The sequence below is a fragment of the Elephas maximus genome, chromosome 15 (assembly GCF_024166365.1).
Source record: "Elephas maximus indicus isolate mEleMax1 chromosome 15, mEleMax1 primary haplotype, whole genome shotgun sequence".
Taxonomy (NCBI): Eukaryota; Metazoa; Chordata; class Mammalia; order Proboscidea; family Elephantidae; genus Elephas; species Elephas maximus.
Genome location: NC_064833.1, coordinates 44,831,049 through 44,853,770, shown reverse-complemented (window position 1 = coordinate 44,853,770; position 22,722 = coordinate 44,831,049). Strand labels below are relative to the sequence as shown.

General features: G+C 40.1%; 1 protein-coding gene across 3 annotated transcripts in view; it reads left to right on the top strand.

Annotated features, from left to right (window-relative positions):
• CPQ (carboxypeptidase Q) overlaps window positions 1-22,722 on the top strand; it is a 534,503-nt gene that overhangs the window by 388,458 nt on the left and 123,323 nt on the right. For all 3 annotated transcript variants that reach the window (XM_049853887.1, XM_049853888.1, XM_049853889.1), the window contains exon 6: window positions 21,602-21,693. In XM_049853887.1, the coding sequence (XP_049709844.1) occupies window positions 21,602-21,693 (92 nt within the window). The remainder of the gene's footprint in view (window positions 1-21,601; window positions 21,694-22,722) is intronic.

Sequence of the window (22,722 nt, the reverse complement as noted above, 5' to 3'; positions counted from 1 at the left end):
TATCCCCATTTTCCAGCTGGGGAGCCTGAGACTTGTTGGAGAGGCTAGGTCACTTGCCCAAGGTCAAGTAGCCAGTATAATAAGTGGTACATCCCAGATTTTCCAAAGTCAGTCTTCTTCCAGAGCCCAGATTCTTAATGACTATTCTATGATAGTTTCTTTCATCAGAAGCCTTTAGGAAAGCGACAGGTACCTTCAGCAGTCTTTCTCAGTGGCCTTTCTCCTATGGGGTTGTATTCTGGAACGTTGAGATTGATGGAATTCTGACCTATAGGCATGTGATTAGTTGTTTTATAGATTTTTCTCTTTTTCAGATTGACATGTAGCCGACCATCCAGGCTGCAAAATCATAAGTAATCTGTCAGCCAGTCTAGTTACTCCTATGATATACTTCTGGGGAAGCAGAAACTCTTCAGGCTCCTGAGGCATAGACTTTACCTGGTTTTTAAAGAACCCTAAGAGTCTTCTCTTGCCAGAAGTTGAAGGCCTTCCCTGATTCTCTTGAAAGCAGATGCTGGGTCTACTTTTGAATTTTATAACGTTGTAGAGAGAAGTCAGGTTGAGCTTTCTGTCGAGGTTGCACAGGGGGCACCCACAGAAGCTAGACTTCCTTAGTCTTTAGACAAGTCCTTTAGACTATGGACAAGCTTCCCTGATAATAGCTACCCCAATGCAGTCTTCCATAGAGTTTTCCCTAAGTCAAGAGTAAACAGCTGAAGTCACGCTGAGGGATAGATGAGGAAACATATTCACGAAAGAAGCTCTTTGTCCCCAAATTTCCACTGAGCTCATGGAGGACAAGGTAGTTATTTTTGTTAGAGCCATGTAAACAAAGGTTTTAGATATGGTGAAATTTCTGGAGAAACTGAGAACCTGTAATTCAGCCTGAGAAGACAGGCTATAGCAAGCCTAGGAATTATTGAATGAAGACTCAAAGTTGACTGGTCTCACAGTCGATTAATCTGATGCAGTTTTAAAGCTTTGTTATTGTGGACACTACATAAACTTCTGTTGTCTTGGTTGCCATATCTATAAACTTAATATAATCATACACACTACATTTTTGGGAGGACCAAATGAGAAAATGAATATGAAAAGCTTTTGAACCACCTCAAAACACTGTGCAGTTTAGTTATTAATATGAAGTTTTTGTTTTAGATGAATGAGATCTGTCTGCAATTATTTTGACTTAGTTCCTAGCACCCTACACATGATAAGCCCCTAAATATGTCTCTTGAAGCCTGAAAGTTTTGGCCCCTTCTTAAGCTGTAACCAGCTTTGCTGCACTTCGAGATCCCATCACTAGATTCCCACTGTGGTGTTACTTTTGCTCCCGTTCTGTGGTGGTCTGATGTCATCTAACTGAATCTGTAGTTATTTCTGCTCTTTGACAAGTGAATTTGACAGCCAGAGGGTTCAGTGAAGACCTAAAATAAGCATGGGTGCATATTGACAACCTCTATTTGGAAGATGTCTTTTTAATTGCACTTCTTCACTATACCAAGCAAAGCCAGGAGGAAAATAAGTCTCATTGTCAGGAGGGACATGTATGGAGCATCATTATCATCTAGGATATATGCTTCTGTCTTTACTGCTCAGACTTAGGGAGAAATTTTGGGGTATGGTAAGAAACGGTAATATTGAATTTATAACCTTAAAGATGGAATGAATTTTGAATTCAAATACTCTGACTTTTAAAAAAATTTTTTCTAATTCATTTTTACTATACTGAAATCTAAGGTTATCCTTTGAAATGTTAGCATAAAGAAAGTTCAGGGATTAAGAAGGGCAGATTGTAAAATCACAAAATTTAATACAAAATATATGAAGGGATCCCAATAAAATTATAACCAATAATATCCTTAATAAATAAAAAATTCAGATCAATTAATAAGAAAAGAAGTCCCAGGACTCAGTAAATAAATGAGCAGAGGACCAAAATGTGTGATTTGTAAAAATTAAAATCCCAGTAGCAAATACATGCAATTCAGAAGAATGAAATAACATTCTTAGCCTCTTAAATTAGTGATTAAAAAAACAAACCAAAACAACAACAACTGAGAATACAGGTAAAAACACAAATGGAAGGGTATTTTCGTATACCACTTATGGGGCTGGGTAAAAGGCCTCCACAAACGTTGCTTGATTGGGTAGGCTTATGAATTTTTTCACTAGCAGTTGAGTATTATCATGAGAACTCATTTAAGGTCTACTTTGAATGAGCAGCAAAGATAGTTTCTCCTAAGCTAACACTTAAGAGCGTGAAAAAGATAACCAGAAAAGTTGAGTCATAGCTTAGGTCCTAAATTATGCTAAGCAGTTTTTTGATGGACTTTTTTAAACATGGTGCTGATTATAAATGAGCCTTATCTCTTCATTAAGTAGTTTATCAGTTTAATGGGGTGAAATCTACATGTGTGAGTGTGAGTATATATAGTAGTTGTTTGTTTTGAGTATTCAGATCTCAGTTTGTAATCATTCAGGGCTAATCTTCCCATTCCAGAGGTATTTTCCCCCATATATGCATGCATTGCTGTACCCAGTAACAGGAACGCAAAATAAAGATCACGGCCTATTTCACATGTTTCTTAAAAGTGTTGACAGTAACCACCCTTGTCCCTGGTGCCCTCTGCAGCTTAGAATCCTGAATACTTTCCCCAGACGTGTATGGGGAGGGAAACAGTCTAATCAAGCTGAACAATGCAGTACACTAACAGAGGCCTTTTGGTTTAGGTCAGCCGAGTGATAACAAAGAAGCCCCCAGAATTTCAGTAAAAGTGAGAACGCAGGAAGACTGTTACACTTTGCATAAGGAATAAAAGTTGAGATTGAAATAGGGGAGAAAAGAATCTAAAACTGGAGTTGCCTTTTCTAAGAGTTTCCTCCCGTTGCACATGTCCTACTCTTTCTTCCTTCTAAACCGAAAGCAAACCCACATGCTGTCGAGTGGATTCGGACTCATAGCAACTCCATAGGGTTTCCAAGGCTGTAAAACTCTACCGAAGCAGACTGCCACACCTTTCTTACGCTTCCTTGCATCCACCCAGACCTGCCCCAAAGAGTGTCAAAAGGTTGAATCCAGCAGACAGGCTCCTGGGGAACTGTTACCCCACTACCCCTTTTATAGTCAGTGAATAGGCCAGTGGGGAATTGCTCAGGCTACAAAGAAGTGTGAGGGAAAGAACACATACACAAAACACCTTGGCAGCCTTCTAAATATTTGTCTCATTTGAAAAATTCCAGCTCTGATTTCTTAGTCTGAATTGCAGTTCACTGAAGGTAGCTGATTCTATCTCATATGAGTTAGTTATTACCGTGTCTTTCCCTTAGAACCATCGAGAACAGACAAGAAAAAGCAATAAAACAAAATACTTATTAAAATGTAAATACAGCCGCTGGACCCTTGATGGGTAACGCTGACAACCATTGCTGGTCACCTTGGAGGGCCCAGGTGTGCCAGCAGGACTCATCTGGTCACAGAGCCGCAGGCCTGGAAACCGACAGCTCTGAAGGAAGCCTTTTGTTACCTGACTTCTGTGGCAGGTTGCTGGCTCCTTCTCCTGAGTGGAAAAGTTGAAACTTGTCTTTCAACTAAATAGAATACATAGGGGCAGAGATTCCTTTTTAGTTTGGCAGCCTAAGTATATTGGCGGGGGGGGGGGGGAAGGCCACTGCAAAATAACAGAACAGGAAGGCATGAAAAATGCTTTATGAAGAAACATAAAAGAAAACCAGAGGAAGGCATATTTAGCCTCAGTCATTAAAGGCACACTACTGCTCCCAATCCTGCCTGCTCCCACTGCCTCCCCTAAAGTTTGTTTGTTTGAAGAGTTTCCTCTGTAGAAATCTGAAGAATCCCCAAATATACCAATGCCTTCAACAGCTGGTCTGGAATGAGAGGGGCTTCTGTTACGAGAGACACCATCTCCCATTTCGTGAGGGGTTTAACACAATGGTTTTCTGTGTGGCTTAATTTTTGGCATCTGACTCTTTTAGCAGAAGCCGCGTGGTGGTTTTTCAGCCAGATCTTTGAATGCCCGTGTCCTCCCACAATGCCCCTGGCAAGTGATAAAAGTAGGCCCACCCTGCAGAAAAGCCACAGGTACTGCCTGGCATACAGTGACACACGTGTCACTGAGAACTTGTTGGCATCCTGCCTCATATTTGCATTTCAGTAAAGAGCCTGCGTTCAAGGCTGACAGTGTCTGTAGCCTGGTAATTGAAGAAAATGATTAGCATGCCAGAATGGGAGTAATCATGGAGCCATTGACACTGTCCTTAGAAAAATACTTTACGTACTGAAAAGCCAGAGCAAAGAAATATTTCTAAAACAACAAATGTGTGTACATTTTCAAAGTGGATTGTGATTTCCCCGAAACATACGGGCAGCCAGAACAGTTATGCTTTAGTCTCAGGTGATCTAATTCTTTAAATAAAACTTCATAGTGGGGAATGGCACACCTTTTCTAGTTGTGAGGGGAAGTTGTTATTACTTATAATAAAGAATGGACTGTTTTTCTTATTTGGAAACTTCAGGGGGATGAAGTAAAGATTTTAATACTATAAAGAAGTGGGCTACGAAACACTGGGGTAAGTCATATTTATTTAACTGTTAATGCCCCTGGTACATTAGGTACGAAGAGACTAACTCTGGGGCTATTGTTTAATGCTAGAACAGTAAAACAGACTGGCTAAGATTAGATTCAGCAGTTGACAAAGTACTCAGGGCTCAAGGCTTAGAAATGAATAAATCAACATCGTTAGTGTACAGAGCAGATGAACATATATATGGTTGGGGGATGGTGGGTGGTGAATGGGCCCTCCCTCTTTAGGGTCCTGTGTGAAGACCAAGGTCTATGGAAATGACCTGATATCTTCATATCTTTAAATCTCTTTAATGTCAGTTGTCATTTGAAGAACTGAAAGACAAAATTATTTGCTTGGAACAATTTAATGCTTTGTGCTGTTGGTACACAGAAATACATTTAAGCAACATGGTGTGAGTTAAGCCAAGGAGAGCTGGGAAGCTGGGATTGATAGTCCAATAGTCTCTTTAGTAAGGTGTCAATTTATGCTTGGACATTTTAGGGTGTCTATAAATGGAGTCCCTAGGTGGTGCAAACAGTTAAACTCTCAGCTGCTAACCACAAGATTAGAGGTTCAAGTCCACCCAAAAGCACCTTGACAAAAAGGCCTGGTGACCTAGTTGTGAAAAATCAGCCACTGAAAACCCTATGGAGCACAGTTCTACTCTGACACACATGGGGTTGCCATGAGTCAGAATCACATTCCTTCCCACGCAAAGCACATAACTGCTTGGTCAGTTGGTTTATACAAATGTGTATAAATATACCTTCAACTTGTGACCAGCATCAGCCTAGTGCCAAGAGAAGAGCTCTTCCTTCCCCTGGGTTCCTCGTTTTTCAGTTTTGGCACAGAGTGTACTGTTTTCTTATTGGAGCCTTGTGAGTGTGCCTCTGATGATGCTGTGATCATCTTCATCACATGCCTGTGCCTGCCTCCCACCAGACTGACTTCCAAGTGAGTCAGCCCCAGTCCGCTGTGCTTACTGAGGGAGCGATATATAGCTTAAACCATGGACTTTAGGGTCAGAAGGTCAGGAGTTCAAGTCCTACTTCTGCTCCTTATGTGCAGCCACGAGTACCTCACCTCCCTAAGCCTCAGCTTACTGATCCGTAGTGGGGAAAATATAATACCTACATCCTTGGGTTACTGCAAGAATCAACTGAAAAAAATTAAAACAACTAATGCATCTACAGTGCTGAGCATACTGCCTGGCACATAATCCAAACCAAACCTGTTGTTGTTGAGTCGATTTCGACTCATAGCGACCATATAGGAGAGAGTAGACCTGCCCCATAGGGTTTCCAAGGAGCGGCTGGTAGATTTGAACTGCCGAGCTTTTGGTTAGCAGCTGAGCTCTTAAGCACTGTACCACCAAGGCTCCTGGCACATAACGTTGTTGTTGCTGTTAGGTACCACAGAACGAAACACTGCCTGGTCCTTCACCATGCTCACAATCGTCGTTATGCCTGAGCCCATTGTTGCAGCCACTGTGTCAATCCATCTCATTCAGGGTTGGCACATAATAGGCACTTGATAAATACTAACTTTATTTTTTCTTTTACCTCTTTACCCAACAGTTTTATTCTGTAGTTAGTGTTCTCCTTCCACATCAGGGTCAGCGTGACACCATAGAAGTCTGTTTTGTGTTTCTGTCTGCTGCTCACATGACTGTGTCTTCATTTCCCTACCTTGTTGGCACTGAGATCTTGGCCACTTACCGTTCTGTGCCCTGTGGCTTTGAATCTCATCCAGTTCTATGCACAATGCCAGGAGCAGACCCTCTTTCCCATCAGTGGCAGAATCTTCTTGATTCTTCTGCATTGGTGCCCCTGCACAGCCGGCTAATTGGGCTCAAGCTAATCAGCACCTGGACACTTGTTCCCCATCAGCACCAGCTCTGTTATACCTTCTAGCAACAATAGTGCACCTTCTGATCCCTCAGAGAGCCAGCTCAGACAGACACTTTTCACCTCTGGGATTCTTTGCTTCTGTTTGGCCAGTTCCAGTGTTGTTTCTACTTGGTCCCATGTACTTTCCACCTCATTTCCTCCATGTCACATCTGATTGTTCCTTATTGTAGAAGGTGGGTGCAGGGCCTAAGGAGGTGAGTGCTGTTTGCTGACAGCTGCCCCAGAGTGGTGTTTGCAGAAGGTACAAGGAGTGACAAAGTGCCTTCCTCTTTTCTTGAGTTTCTGACAGTGCTGTTTATGGCCACCAGTTTTTATTTGAGGAGCTATTCATCTAATGGAAAAAAGACATCCTTTGTTCTATATATCCTTTCAAAAGAAACGCAGGTTGCCGTCCTGGCTTTCGTCATGTGAAATGGGCCTTAAGAATGTCTGTATCATATCCATTTCCTGTATGTCTGAGTCATTTTGCTTTCTAGATTTTCTTAATTCTCGATTTTTATTCAGTCATATATTCTTTCTTTGATCTGTTAGTTCATTTGGTCACTCCTTTAGTCTGGTGAGGGGCACGACCTGTTGAATTATAAGCTGATGACTTTTATCAGAAAGCTGTGCATAGGGTGTGGTGGAAGAACAGGACAGAAGTGCCTCAGAACCTGTAGCTCACGATGTGATTTCTACAACCATTTTTCTGATAGTGTTTGATTTGCTTGTGTTACACTTTGTGTCTGCCTTTGTACTGCTTCTTTCCTGCCTCACACTGAGTTTATCTCAGTCCTCATTTCCTGGGGAAGATTGTACTGGAAACTTGAGGAGGGGCTTGAGGGTGGGGCCATAGTGGGAATGAATAGGAAGACTTGAAAAATGGCCCTCTCTTCTGCTGTGATGATGCACTGTGACTTAACACTGATAACACAATTTGTCTTGGTCATCTGGTGCTGCTATAACAAAAATACCACAAGGGGATGGCTTCAGCAAAGAGAAATTATTCTCTTATAGTCCGGTAGGCTGCAAGTCCAAATTCAGGGCATCAGCTCCAAGGGAAGTCTTTCTGTCTCTGTCGGCTCTGGAGGAAGGTCCTTGTTATCAATATTCCCTTGGTCTAGGAGCTTCTCTGTGCAGGAACGTCAGGTCCAAAGGACGCGCTGTGCTCCCGGCACTGCTTTCTTGGTGGTATGAGATCCCTGACTCTCTGCTTGCTTCTCTTTCCTTTTATCTCTTGTAAGATAAAAGGTGGTGCAGGTCACACCCTGGGGAAACTTTCTTTACATTGGATCAGGTATGTGACCTGAGCAAGAGTGTGACATCCCACCCTAATCCTCTTTAACCACAAGCAGAGATTATGATTTATGACACACAGGAAAATCACAAAATGGAGGACAACCACACAATACTGGGAATCATGGCCTACCCAAGTTGACACATATTTTGGGGGGACACAACTCAATCCATGACACAGTTCTTGGCTGATTTAGTAAAATATATATTAGAAAGCAAGTCGTTTTACTTCCACATTTTTGTTGGAGCCTTTTACCTTCAACCTCTATGGTCTACCTGTGTCACCAGTGTTTGTCCTAAATTATTTTGATCTTTCATATGCCTGAGAATGTTCTCAGGGTAGCAGAATGAACAGGGTAGTCTAGTTGAAAAAGCACAGATACTAGGGTAAAAAAAAAAATCTGAATTCATATCCATCTCTGCACTTACTAGCTCTGTGATATTGTGCAAGGCACTGAAGTTCTTTCAGCCTTTGTTTCCTTATCTACAACTTGGAAATAATATCCCCTGGTATTATAATACTCCCATATATTATAGGATTGTTTTGAAAATTAAATGAGATAATATCTGGAAAGAACCTAGCACAGTGTCTCGCAGAGTGGTAAGTACCCAGTAAATCTTGGTTTCTTCTCTCCTCCAGCTCCACCTCCTTTATGTTGGCCAGCTGTTTCCAATACAGCATCGGTGGTACTGTAAATACTTTCACTAATATGTAATGACTCTCTACCAATCCTCTCCTTGATCACTTTTCTGCCCTTCCTCCATTTTCACTCCTAAACTTAATTATGATTCTCTCGCTGGTATAATCTCCACCTCTGAAACTTGGTTGTCGAGAACATCATTGTTTCCTTAGAAGAACTTAACCTACAATGTCATTGTGAGTTCTTGTTTTCTGACAGAATTTATCGTTGGCAATAAAAATTAATATATTTATATTTGGAGCTTATTTTTCACAATCTTGGTGGTAATACTTTTTTGATTTTTGAGGAGCCTGTGATTTTTGCGTACAGAAAGTACATTTTGTTGATTTGTCTCAGTGGCTTATAATTGTTTTAGATTAGTTTGGATTTTTCTGGAGCTCAGTCCCCCAAAATGCAAGTGAGTCTTTAGTAACCCATCTGAAAGATAAGTTATTCTCCTCTATCCTCTACTTATTTAAGGTAAGTGATGTTTTTGGGACTCAACAGTGCAAGTCTTTTGTCATCTCTGTTGCTGTAAATTTGATTACTTCAAGCTCCAATGTTGTTCAGCACTTGGTTGTTTTAGGGATTATTGCTTATTTCCATCAGTCTAGGAAATGCCTTTCTTTGCATTGGTTCTCAGCTCTCCCACTGACCAAACACATTTACCTAACCAGCTGTCTAGAAACCATATTATTGTCACATTGTCTGTTTGAAATTGGACACTTTTAGATGAAATTTGAAGGTGCTAATGTGGGCCTTTGAGTAACAGGGACAGGTATGAGTAGATTTGCTAGATTACATTCTCTAATGTGAGAGCTTTGCTTAAAAAAGAGACAGAAGACGGTAGAGGTTGTACAGGACCGATCCAATTCTTTCGTGCAGCGTATCACTTGGGAAGGCCATCACATGAAGTGGTTAAGAACCAGATTGGCATCAGACTGTCTCAGCTCTGCCACTTATTAGCTGTGTAGCACTGGGCAATTTCTCTACCCCTCAAGTTTCATTATTTTATAAAATGAGAAGGCAGTATTACTTGCTTTGAAGAATTAAATGAGGTAGTGTTTCTAAAATTATGAGATGTTGTCTGGAAACACCTTAGCACAGTGTCTGGCACAGTACTAAGTACCCAGTGAATCTTGGTCCCTTCTCCCCACATCGTCCTCTTAATGTTGGCCATCTCTAAAATCACACTGGTGTTGGTACAAATATTTTCACCATTATTAATTGATATCCTCCAATCCTTTATTACCTTTCTGCCCTAACTCGCAATTCTATTCTTGACCTCAATTTTGACTCTTTTTTGTTGATGCAACCTCGCTGTCCAGAACAATGATAACAGTTAAAAGAAAAATCGGTTTTTTTAGATGAATTCAACAATGATGATGGTAAGGGTGATGATGATAAAGATAATGTGGGAATTTCTTACTCTCTTTAATTGTCTAGATTTTAGTTTCCACGAGGTCAAAGAGCATGATTGTCTTCTTGAGCCCTAAGTCTCTCAGTTCCTAGAACAAATGTTTGTCAAATGAATGAATCTACTATTTTGAGTAGGTTATGATTGTGCCATTTAATCTTTTTTATTGCACTCAGTTGGCCCAAATGCCTATTTGTTGATTTGTGGGTTCACTTCTCCCATTACAGAATTTTAGTTTCTTTTTTTATGAAATAGAATTCTTAAATGTATACTGGATGTCCAATATGGACATTGATGATGTATTTTAGTGTGTTAAAGGTGGAAATTAAGCATAAATAAGTTAGAATGTAACAGGAAATAGTGTTCTTGAAATATTAGTGTCTACACAGGGGAAAAAATCTAGATTGATTTTAAGATTTAAGGAGAGGTTTAAGGAAGGCGGTCCTGGGAAAAGCTCTGAGAATGGAGGCATCAAATCCCTTCCCACATGAAGCACATAACTTTGCATAGATTTGGTTTCATTTCAAAAGTGTTGTGTTCACAGAATCTGAACACACACTGTACACTCAGCGCTAGGAGGGCAGCAGATAAACTTGGGGAGTCTTTCTAAGAGAACAATCCCCTGAGGTTTTAAGTAAACTTTTACAATCTTCTATAAATACTTTTAACAGACTATGTAAAATTTCTCCCTTACCCTAACAGCTTTTATATATAAGATGTGACAAAATGACCCAGAGAAGCAAAAGCTCCATAAGGTCAGATGATCCATTTCCTTTGCAATGTAAGGTTCATAAATTCTGAAGCATTGACATTTCATGTAAACACTCCTGGGTTTACTCTAAGTATACTTTTATCTATAGGACACAAATGTGTCTCGAAATTCCCATAATTGAGGACTGAGAATGTTTGAGATGAACACACTTCTCCTGGGAAGCCAAACGCTTCTTTTGAAAAAATGCTAGTCCCATGTCCCTGTGGACACTAAAACCAAACCCCCCCCATTGCCATCAAGTCAATTCCAACTCAGCGACCCTAGAGGACAGAGTAGACCTGCCCCATAGGGTTTCCAAGGTTGTAGTCTTTATGTTTAAAAATGTTCTCTGTCCAAAAGTTTCTTTTAGTAGACCTAACATAAAAAAATATATATATATCTGTCTTATTGCAGCTTAAAGCAATTTCCATTAGCTGTGCTAAGCAGTTCATCAACAAATATATCTAGGGTTCTTTTGATTTACCAGGGGTTATGTATGGAAGCCAAAAGCAGAAAGTACATTAAACAAAAAAAACAAACCCAGTGCCGTCAAGTCAATTCCGACTCATAGCAACCCTGAAAAGTACATTAGTCATGATTAATTGTCAAATGGGTGGAACAGAAGATAACAGCTTTGCAGTTCAGAGGAAGGAAAGAGTGAAGCAGGAGAAATCTGAACTGGGTCTTGAAAGATGGTTGCAATATGGGTAAATTGAGACAAAATGAAGGGCAATCCACATAGGATAAATGGCATGAGGAGAAGCATGAAGAGATAGGAAGAAAGTGAAGAGACCAATTGACCTGGAAATGAAGTTTTGGTAAGGGATGTAGTTGGATAGGTAACTCCGGAGAGGCAGATTGAAACTGGTCTTCGTAGGGCCTTGGGTGCTATGCCAAAGAGGATGAACTCTATCCTATAGACCAGGGACCTCCAAAGCCAGGGAGTGTGTAGGACAATCCATTTGTGTACAAGAAATACTTACCCTTTTTCTAGAAAAAGAAATAAATTAATTTTTACTATATTTATTACATGAATTAATAATATTGTACATGTCATTTTTACATAAATATACATACGTGGTAATGTATGCTCCATATTGTTTTACTGATAGAGATGCATGTTCAAAACAGTCTAGAGACAGACTACTGTGGTAGATGATGGGGAGTGGTTAATGGCTTCCTTGCAGCCAGTGACATGTTCAAAGCAGTATTTTAATATGAATCTGCCAGCAGTTGTACAGAGAAGATTGGAGGAAGCAGTTATTTGGTGATTGCAACAATTCAAAGGGCCTAAATTGTAGCCACAACTTAAAAGGTTTTAAATTGTAGCCACAGTGGGAATGGAAAGGAAGGGGAAAGTTCCAGACATTTTGAAGATCTTGTTCTTTCATGGTGAAATTTTTCCCTTAGTAAAGGCATTTAGAATCACTTTGGGGGCTGAGAATAGAGCAGTGCTCAAGATGAAGCTTTTTTTTTTTTGCTTCAAAATTGATTGGAAAATGTATTGGTACTACCAAATGTGGTGTGGTAAGTGTCATGGATTGAATTGTGTCCCCCCAAAATGTGCCTCAACTTGGCTAGGCCATGACTCCCAATATTGTGTGATTGTCCACCATTTTGTCATCTGATGTGATTTTCCTGTGTGTTGTAAATCCTATCTCTATGATGTTAATAAGGCAGGATTAGCAGTAATTATGTTAATGAGAGAGGACTCAATCTACAAGATTAGGCTTTATGTAAAGCAAATCTCTTCTGACATATAAAAGAGAGAAGCAAGCAGAGAGACAGGGGAACCTTATACCACCAAGAACCAAGAACCAGGAGAGTAGCGCATCCTTTGGACCCAGGGTCCCTGCACTGAGAAGCTCCTTGGCCGGGAAAGATTGATGACAAGGACCTTCCCTCAGAGCCAACAGAGACAGAAAGCCTTCCCCTGGAGCTGGCACCCTGAATTTGGACTTGAAGCATCCTAAACTGTGAGAGAATAAAAGTCTTTTTGTTAAAACCATTCACTTGTGGTATTTCTGTTATAGCAGCGCTAGATGACTAAGTAAGACAACTTAAACTTAAATGGATCTGATAATTAAAAAAAAAACACACAATTAATTACTGGCCAAAAACAAATGTTGATAACTTCATAACTAATTTATACATAAGGAAAATCTTTGAAAATGCAGATAACATCCTCTGCACCATAACCACAAAAAGCACTTGAAAGAGTTAACAGAAGTAGCTTCATGATGACTCTTGTATATCAAACAATTTGTGGCTACCTGCTGTTTAATGTTGAAAGGGAATCCAAGAAATTTTCCATCTCAGTTGCTTGTTGGAGATACATTACTTTTTGATAATCCCTGATTCCATTACAAACACATTTGTTTTTCCTCGCAGAGCTCCATCTTTTCAAGAAATAAAATTTAAAGAACCCTATTGATGAGTGTAAATTTGTAGAACAAAGCATCGTATTTGTACTTGATTTACTATCATTTTCTTAAAAAATTGTACTGTATGTTTAACGCCTTACCATTTGATGTTTCTGCAGGATAGAATTCTTAACAAAAGTGTGATTCGGAGTTCAAATCTGTTTTTAACCAGCTATCTCAATTTCTCCTTGGAGTTTAAAACACTGTAAATAATGATAGGGAAAAAGAACTAGTATGTTTTCAAATCAACTAGAACTAGTATGTGATCCATACGTGATACTGACAGTATCTTAGAAACATGTTGATGAAAGAGCCCTACTATCAGGCAATTTAAGTGAGAAAAACAAATTCACGTATTTTAACTCTAGTCAGGCATCAGATATAAACTTAACATTTGTCTCTATCAAGTTAGAATAGACTATAAATTGTGTGTGTGCCTGCATATGCATGCATGTATGTGTGTGTGTAATAATTTTTTGCTGAAAATAGGTGGAATATACAGAAAAATAGATATAACCTATTGGCTTACAGAAAAACAAAGGAGATAAGATTAGAAGTTCCACGTTAACTAAAAGTGACTATTCTCATACACTACTGGTGGGAATACAAATTGGTAACCGTTCTTTAGAGCAATTTGGTGACGTACGTCAAGAACCTTAAAAATGTTTATACTATTTTGAATCAATATTACTACTTTTAAGAGCATACCCTAGAGATAAAAACCTTAACTGTCCAACAGTAAAAAGAATAGCTAAAAAAAGTAAGACTCATTTTCTTGAAGATTATTTATTATAATAGGGAAAGACCATACATGCTGTGATTTTAAGTAGAAAAGTAGTATAAAGCTATATATATATCAATATGTTTACATATATATACAAATATATGCATACAAAAATTATAAATAAATGCAACAATATGCTTATGGCTTACTTTTGTTTTCTACTTTTTAATTGTTTTCCTTAGTTTTTAATTTAACAATGGGTATATTGTTATACCAGAAAAATTATCAAAAATTAAAGAGATATCAGTTGAAAATGCAAATATCTATAATTTAATTCAGTTATTGAATGAAAAGATTTCAGTGATCATAATCTATTTATTTGTTTAATGACTAGACCCAGATGTTCTGCAAAAGTAGGTAAATCTAATAGCAACTGAAGCAAAAGTCAAAATTGAAACACACCTAGTTATATTTGCAACTGGAGTGGTTTCGTCTGAATTATTTGGGCTTTGATCTCACAAAAATAGCTTATCTTATCATCTTTCTAAATTCAGGCAGCACCATCATGTTTTAAATATTTGTATGTATATATAACATTATGTATGTATATATATGTTATAGGTGTGTGTGTGCATATATATGTATATATATGTCCTGGTGGCACAGTGGTTAAAGTGCACAGTGGTGCGAACCCACCAGCCGCTGTGTGGGAGAAAGATGTGGCAGTCTGCTTCCATTAGGATTTACAGCCTTGGGGCTATATATAACCCTATGGGCTATTCTGCTCTGTCCTATAGGGTTCCTATGAGTTGAAATCAATGGAAGTGTATTTGGGGTATACACATACACACACACACACATATATATGTAAGTATGTATGTATGTTGTTGTTGTCAGGTGCCAATGAGTCAGTTCTGATGCATAGTGGCCCTATGTACAACAGGATGAAACACTGCCCGTTCCTGTACCATCTTCACAACCATTGTTATGCTTGAGCCCATTATTGCAGCCCCTGTGTCAGTCCATCTAGTTGAGGGTCTTTCTTTTTTCCCTGACCCTCTGCTTTACTAAGCATTATGTCCTTCTCCAGGGACTGATCCCTGGAGAAGGGATGTGAGATGTAGTCCAAAGTATGTGAGATGTAGTTTCGCCATTCTTGCTTCTAAGGAGCATTCTGGTTGTACTTCTTCCAAGACAGATTTGTTCGTTCTTTTGACAGTCCATAGCATATTCGATATTCTTTGCCAACACCACAATTCAAAGGCAGCAATTCTTCTTTGGTCTTCCTTATTCATTGTCCAGCTTTTGCATGGGTATAAGGTGATTGAAAACACCATGACTTGGGTCAGGTGCACCTTAGTCTTCAAGGTGACATCTTTGCTTTTTAACATTTTAAAGTGGTCCTTTGCAGCAGATTTGCCCAATGCGATGCATCTTTTGATTTCTTCTCTGTGGCTCCCATGGATGTTGACTGTGAATCCAAGTAAAATGAAATCCTTGAGAACTTCAGTCTCTTCTCCATTTATCATGATGTTGCTTATTGGTCCAGTTGTGCGGATTTTTGTTTTCTTTATGTTGAGGTGTAATCCATTACTTGCATATGATATCATTTGATAATTTCTGCATTTAGTTGGATAACCTTTCTTGGGAATAGGCATAAATATGGATCTCTTCCAATCATATATATGTGTATATATATATATATATATCATACATATGTATGTATTAATTTAGTCATCAGTCAGTAAGCCAATAAGTCAATAAGCATTTATTCAGCACTTGTTAAACTTTAGGCACTGGACTTGGATCATGAAAAAAAATTGAGTAAGACTCAAAGAATTAATAGTCTAGTGGGGAGATCAACATTTAAGTGTGGTTGAGAATGAAAACAGAGATATGTATGACATTCTGGAGGAACACATGAGAAAGGAGCAGTCAGCCTTATCTTGGAGTTAAGAAAGCCTTTCCAGAGAAAGTAATATTACAGCTGAGCTTTGGTTGAATGAATAGGAGTTTGCCGGATGGAAAAGGTGAGGGGCATTTCAGATAGGATGAAAAGCATATGCAAAAGGCCAAAGATCTGATACGGTGTGGCATGTTCAAGAGCTGGTAGGAAACATGGTATGGCCAGAGTATAGGATGAGAGGCAGGAGTAGGAGATAAGAGTGGAAAACCAGGTTAGGGCCAGAAATGGGCTTCACACACTGGTAGTCACAGTGTTTCTACTTCAGAAATGATTAATAGTGATTTTCCAGGCTAATAGAATCCTAATCATTATAATGAGGTAGGACTGTTTCCTATGAATTATGGAAATTATAACTGTTAGGACCTGTTCCACAAACACAGGTTATAAATATGATTACACCTCTTTAATCTCCTTTACAGTTAATCACCCACGCCTCCACATGTTTTATTAGCAGGAAGCCTAGTATCTCTGCTTGAGTTCTCTCCCTCCCACCCTTAAATTGTTCATGAATCGAGGGACTTTACTCAGCCCCAGCAGACCAGTCCTCCTTGGGAAACCAGTAACTGGACCCACCTCTGGCTGCTGCATGGTATCACTTATCCCGTACATTGAATGAAGTGCTTCAGGTCCAGGCCTGGCTTAAGCCAGAATGGTACCCACTTTGGGCAATAAGGTTGTAGGCTCCCTTTGTTTACATTCCCATCCTCAGCCATTGTTCCCTAAATCATAACAACTGTGCAGGGACAGATTAAAGAACAAGGAAGGTATGTATGGGCTTACTTGGCGCTTACTTACTAATCTTTGGAGCCCTGGTAGCATAGTGGTTAGGAGCTTGGCTGCTAACCAAAACATCAGCAGCTTGAATCTACCACCTGCCCCTTGGAAACCCTATGGGGCAGTTCTACTCTGTCCATAGGGTTGCCATGAGTCAGCATTGACTCGACGGCCAAGGGTCTACTAATCTGAAGTGAACAATTTCATCGGTTTTTTGCCACAAAGATGTGGTGAAGCCTACGTGAAATTGTTCATGACAGTTTAGTAGTAAACACAAGTAAGCCTGTGCATACCTTGCTATTCAAAGGCATTTGACTAGGTGGATCATAACAAATTATGGATAACATTATGGAGAATGGGAATTTCGGAACACTTAATTGTGCTCACGAGGAATCTGAACATGGATCAAGAGGTTGTTGTTCAAACAGAACAGATGAAGCTTGGCTGAAAGCAGAGAATGCCAGAAAGATGTTTAACTGTGTTTTACTGACTATTCAAAGGCATTCAACTCTGTGGATAAATTATGGATAATATTGCAAAGAATGGAAATTCTGGAACATGTAATTGTGCTCGTGTGAAACCTGTACATAGACCAAGAAGCAGTCCTTTGAACAGAACAAGGGGATACTGCATGCTTTAAAGCCAGGAAGGATGTTCGTCAGGGTTGAATCCTTTCACCATACTTGTAATACGAGAAGTTGAACTCTATGAAGAAGAACGCTGCATCAGGAATGGAGGAGGACACATAAACAACCTTTATTATGCAGGTAACACAACCTTGCTTAAAGTGAAGATGACTTGAAGCACTTACTAATGAAGATCAAAGACCACAGCCTTCAGTATGGATTACACCTCAGCAAAGAGAAAACAAAAATCCTCACAACTAGACCAATAAGCAACATCATGATAAATGGAGAAAAGTTTGAAGTTATAAAAGATTTCATTTTACTTGAATCCACAGTCAACACCCATGGAAGCAGCAGTCAAAAAATCAAACGGACGTATTGCATTGGGCAAATCTGCTGCAAAAGACCTCTTTAAAGTGTTGAAAAGCAAAGATGTCTCCTTGAAGACTAGGGTGTGCCTGACCCAAGTCATGGTGTTTTCAATTACCTCACACCATGCGAAAGCTGGATAAGAAATTACGGTGTTGGCAAAGAATATTGAGTATACCATGGACAGCAAGAAGAAGGAACAAGTCTGTTGTGGACAAAGTACAGCCAGAATGGTCCTTAGAGGCATACTTCATCTCACATACTTTGGACATGGTATCAGCCAGGTCCAATCCCTGGAAAAGGACATCATGCTTGGTAAAATGGAGGGTCAGCGAAAAAGAGGAAGACCCTCAACGAGATGGACTGACACAGTGGCTAGAATGGTCCTTAGAGGCATACTTCATCTCACATACTTTGGACATGGTATCAGCCAGGACCAATCCCTGGAAAAGGACATGATGCTTGGTAAAATGGAGGGTCAGCGAAAAAGAGGAAGACCCTCAACGAGATGGACTGACACAGTAGCTACAACTATGGGCTCAAACTTAGCAACAATTGTTAGGATGGCACAGGACCAGGCAGTTTTTGGTTCTATTTATTGTACATAGGGTTGCTGTGAGTTGGAACCAAGTTGATGGCACCTAACAACAACAAGGACAAGGAAAAGGAATGAGGAATATGCATTCTTTCCTAGTTCTGCCATGTGATCTACCTGGAACTGATTGTTGGTAAAGACCAAAAGTTGTCTGATTGATGTAAAGAGAAACTAACAAACGGTTCTTGAGAACCTACTATGTGCCAGGCACTGGGCTTGATACATATTTGCCTTGTTTCAATTTTCTTAACAATCTTATGAGGCAGTTATTATTTTCATGAGTGTGTAGATAAGGAAACTGAGGCTCAGAGAGATTAGGCAACTAATCCAAAGTCACAGAGCTAGGAAATATCATTGCCAGGCATTAAACATAGCTTGTGTTCAGACACCATGGCCAGTCTATGGACTTAGGTGGCCTAGTGGCCTGAACTGCACACTAGGTTCAGGGTATAGTCAATGAATGCAATCCCATGCATTTCTCTTAGGGTCAGGGACAATGAGTATATCAGAGTGGGGAGACTTCAGAGTTCAGTCGAGTATGTGCTAAACCACTGGTTCCTACTGCTTCCATCAGGCCCTTAGCAGATCGTTTTACAGGTGTTGGTGTTCCATGCTGACATGTATTGAGCTTCTCAGGGGCTTACAGGAGGTTCTGTTGATCTGTTTAGGGCTAGCTATACACCAACAGCTATGCTGTCATGGCTTTGAGGCCTGAGGATTTCTCACTTCAAACCGATTACTTCTTTATTATCTTAGCATGACATCATTGGCCATCTGGTTGATTTGAAATGTGAAGGACCCTAATCCTGTGCAATAATGACTTTCAAGTGGAACACCAAATCTGTAGGGATATCCAAGGCTTTTGCTCTGAAAAATAGGAATTTTCTCTAGCCTGTGCTAACTGTCCATTTATCCATATTTAGAGAATTCCATCATTTTAATAATTTGGTACCATTTTGCTCGTAGGTGCAGATATATTTAATAAGAAAACATTTTTCCCTTTCTTATGGATTGAAAAATGTTTAGAATTTTCATTTGTAGCATGTAAGCAATAGTACTTTATCCTTTGTTATTTTTTCAATGTTACAAGCAAAATGACATTTGATTTAAATTGACTCTAAGCACACTTCTTTTAGAGAAATGAAGGATTGTGATCCTAAGCCACACTGATTAAATTTCATTCTAAGTCAAAGTTTGTTAAATTTGTGCGTGCATGTGAGCAAGTAGTTTGATTCTGCAGAGAGGGCAGTGGCACACCAGGATTCTTCTTCCGCTCAAAAGCCTTTGTAAGAATTCCTCTTCTCTCTGGGGGTCAAAGTATATGCTCTGTGCCTGCATATCCTTTATGTAGTTGAATAGTTCATTCATTAATACGTGCCAGGTATGGAGCGTTTTACACACGTTATCACATCTCATTTAATCCTCACAGCCACCCCATGAAAAATTGTGGCACAGGCATCATTATCTCTACTTTTCAGGTGTTAAAGTTTAGTGATTGCATAGCTGGGGACTAATAATGGCAGGGTTCACCGGGTCTATCTGCCTTTTCAACTATCATACCTTGCCTGGGGGTGAGTTAAGAGAAAAGTTTTAGGAGATGAGGCTAGGGAGGTAGTGAAGGGCCTTGTATTTTATTCTCAGTATGACACTGGATTTTCATTCACTCATTCAGTACGTAAGTATTGAGCACCTACTATGTGCCAAATGAGAGCAGTGGTGGCTCAGTGGTAGAATTTTCTCCTTCCATGCAGGAGACACTGGCTTAATTCCTGATTTCCAGCCAATGCACCTTAAGCACAGCCACGACCCATCTGTCAGCGGAGGCTTGAGTGTTGCTATGATGCCGAATAGGTTTCAACAGAGCTTCCAGATCAGGACAGACTAGGAAGAAAGGCCTGGTGATCTACTTTCAAGAAACCAGCCACTGAAAACCCTATGGATCACAATTGTTCGATCCCATTATGCATGGGATCATCATGAGTCAGGGACCAATTAGAGGGCAGCTAACGACAAAAACAGTGCTATGTGCCAAATAATCTAGGTAGTGGAGACATAGCAGTGAATTAAAAAAAAAAAAAAAAAATGAATCCCTACCTTCCAGAAACCTATATCCTAGGTTTTGAAGGTATTGAGCAGAGAAATGGCATGATCTGGCTTGGGCTTTACAAGGACCCTCTAGCTGCAGTGTGGAGCCTCTCCTGCAGAGGGGCAAGGACTGAGGCAAGGAGAACAGTTTGGAGGCCACTGAAGCAGTCCAGGCAAGAGACGATGATGTCTTAGACCAGAGTGGTAGCAGAGGTGAGAGCTTAGATTCTAGATCTACTCAGAGGGAAATGCCAATGGGGTTTGCTGAAAAATTGCATGTGGAAATTGCTTTTCTAGGCTTTAATTCCAACTAGGGTCATCCTGTATCCTAAGCCTGCATTCTTTTAATTATGTATGCTAAGATGCTCAGTTTAAAGGCAGTTTAGTTTAGCTCCTCTTAAGCTCCTTAGGGCTGGGCTTCTCTAAAGAGGATACCTGTTGGTGCTGGAGGAGGCAGGATGGATCTCCATCATCCAGGCTGCGACTGACCCGTTGTCCTCCTCAAAGGCCATGCACCTCAGTGGCAGCACTTGGGTGGTGATACTTGACATTTGTAGTGTATCCCGGCAGGAGGATGGATCCTCTTAGTAAGATTTAAGCCCAGCTTCATGCTTCTCTGCCTTTGTTAGTTCTCAGAAACAACATCCTCAGGTCTGAAATCAAAACATTTTAATTCTTGGTACTTTTAACATACAGTTTTATGATTATTATTATTTTTTTAAGTTTGGGAAACAAAGCTTCCTTGTAGTTAACTTTCACAGAGCAGACATAGTCACTAAAAAAGGGTTCTAACTCTAGGACACAAATTTGTATTTCCCAAGTCAATGTAATTGCCACCAAGTTGTTTATGCAGTAGCAAGACAAATAAAATGTATTATCTTCGTTCAATTAATTTTCATTGACCTTAAGTGAATGACCTTACATTTCCAAGTAGGAGAAGAGAATGGCCATGGGCAGTCATGAGGACAGCATGGGTGGCTAGCTATAGAATTAGACTAAGAAGTAATCTGCTATGCACTCTTTCTTGAAGTAGAGGCAAACCACTGGCTTTCAGTTATCTGCCTGAAGACTACCTAACTGCCTCTTTTGGACACCATCTAATATTCCACCAAACTTGGCCCATCCACTGGGTCTTGCTGGACAGGATGTTCAGTTTAGGGTGTGATTTAGAAGCTCTCCCTTCCCTTCCTGCAGACAGCATCTGTTACAACCCCTTCCTCCACTAACCCGCCCTGGAGATCAGCCCTGAGGCTGCTCCTTTGCTGTGTCAGCTACTCTGAATCAGGTAGCCATATTGGCCAGTGATGAGTACCTCTGATTCTCTACTTCTTCCAGAATGCAGAGGAGGGGTTCTGCCAGCTTTTTTATATCCAAAATCAACTTAAGTATCAATTATACTTGTTTTATTATTTTTCCTAGGACTGCGCCCAAAGAGGACTCTGCGCTTGGTGCTCTGGACTGGGGAGGAACAAGGTGGAGTCGGTGCCTTCCAGTATTACCAGTTACACAAAGTAAGGGCATGGATTGCTGGGCATTTACAAGTGTAAACCAAAAGCATTGGTGCTTTTGGTTTAAAAATTTCTTCTATTATCCCATTTAACACCCACAACAGTACTTAGAGGTAGGCTGACCCTGGCAAACACCCCTTGCAAAAGCTTTCCTCATCTAGCCCTGTAACTGAGAAGGCACAGATGAACTGAGAGTGCTATGGTATGGAGCAAAGGGCTTTTCTCTTTCTACATCATGGTCTGTGGCCTTAAAAAAGCCCAACTGTCATGCTGCCATTTTCTTAACGTCTCTTTACTTGTGTTACACTCATGTATGCTGGTGAAATAGCAAGAGGTAGACATTTCCTCTTTCCACCAAGCCCATCCCCATACTTCAATGCCCAAATCCTCCTGAAGACCCCGGAATTTGAGAGCCAAGTCCTGAGACCTTGCATTAGCCAGGAGTGTTGCCATAATGGCAGTGAAAATGGTAGCAACCAGAGACCTCAGACCTGGGGCTGCGGAGGACAGCCTGGCTTGGTACTATGAATAGGCAAGAGTGAAGCTTGAGGTGAAAAGGTGATGGTGGAGGATCCTGATTAGAAATCAAGATCATATTTTAGATAGAGGATCAGGAGCTTAATGTCATAAATAAACTTTGAGGGAGCAAAATGTATAGCTCAGAAATGCTCTGATTCAAATCCAACGTTAGTTCAAAGAGGACTCCCAAGTCAATGGTTGTGCTGCCGTTGTTACTGTTGTTGCTGGGATTGTTTTCCCTGCATCTCCAGATTAGAATAAACACATGTTGCAAATTTAAATTATCAAAATCAGAGAGGGGTTAATTTGTTTTGTCAATCATGTTTATATCATTTTTGATCCTTTTACACTTTTTTTTTTTACACAAAATGTCTTTAATACCCTATTTCAGTTATTTAGAGCTTGAGAGTAATGAGTTCAGAGTTGTAAATTTGGTCACTGAGTGTAGTTATTTACTGTCCAGAGGAAAGCCTGTGCCTGTTGGCCAACTCTTTCACTACTTCAGTTCTTTTG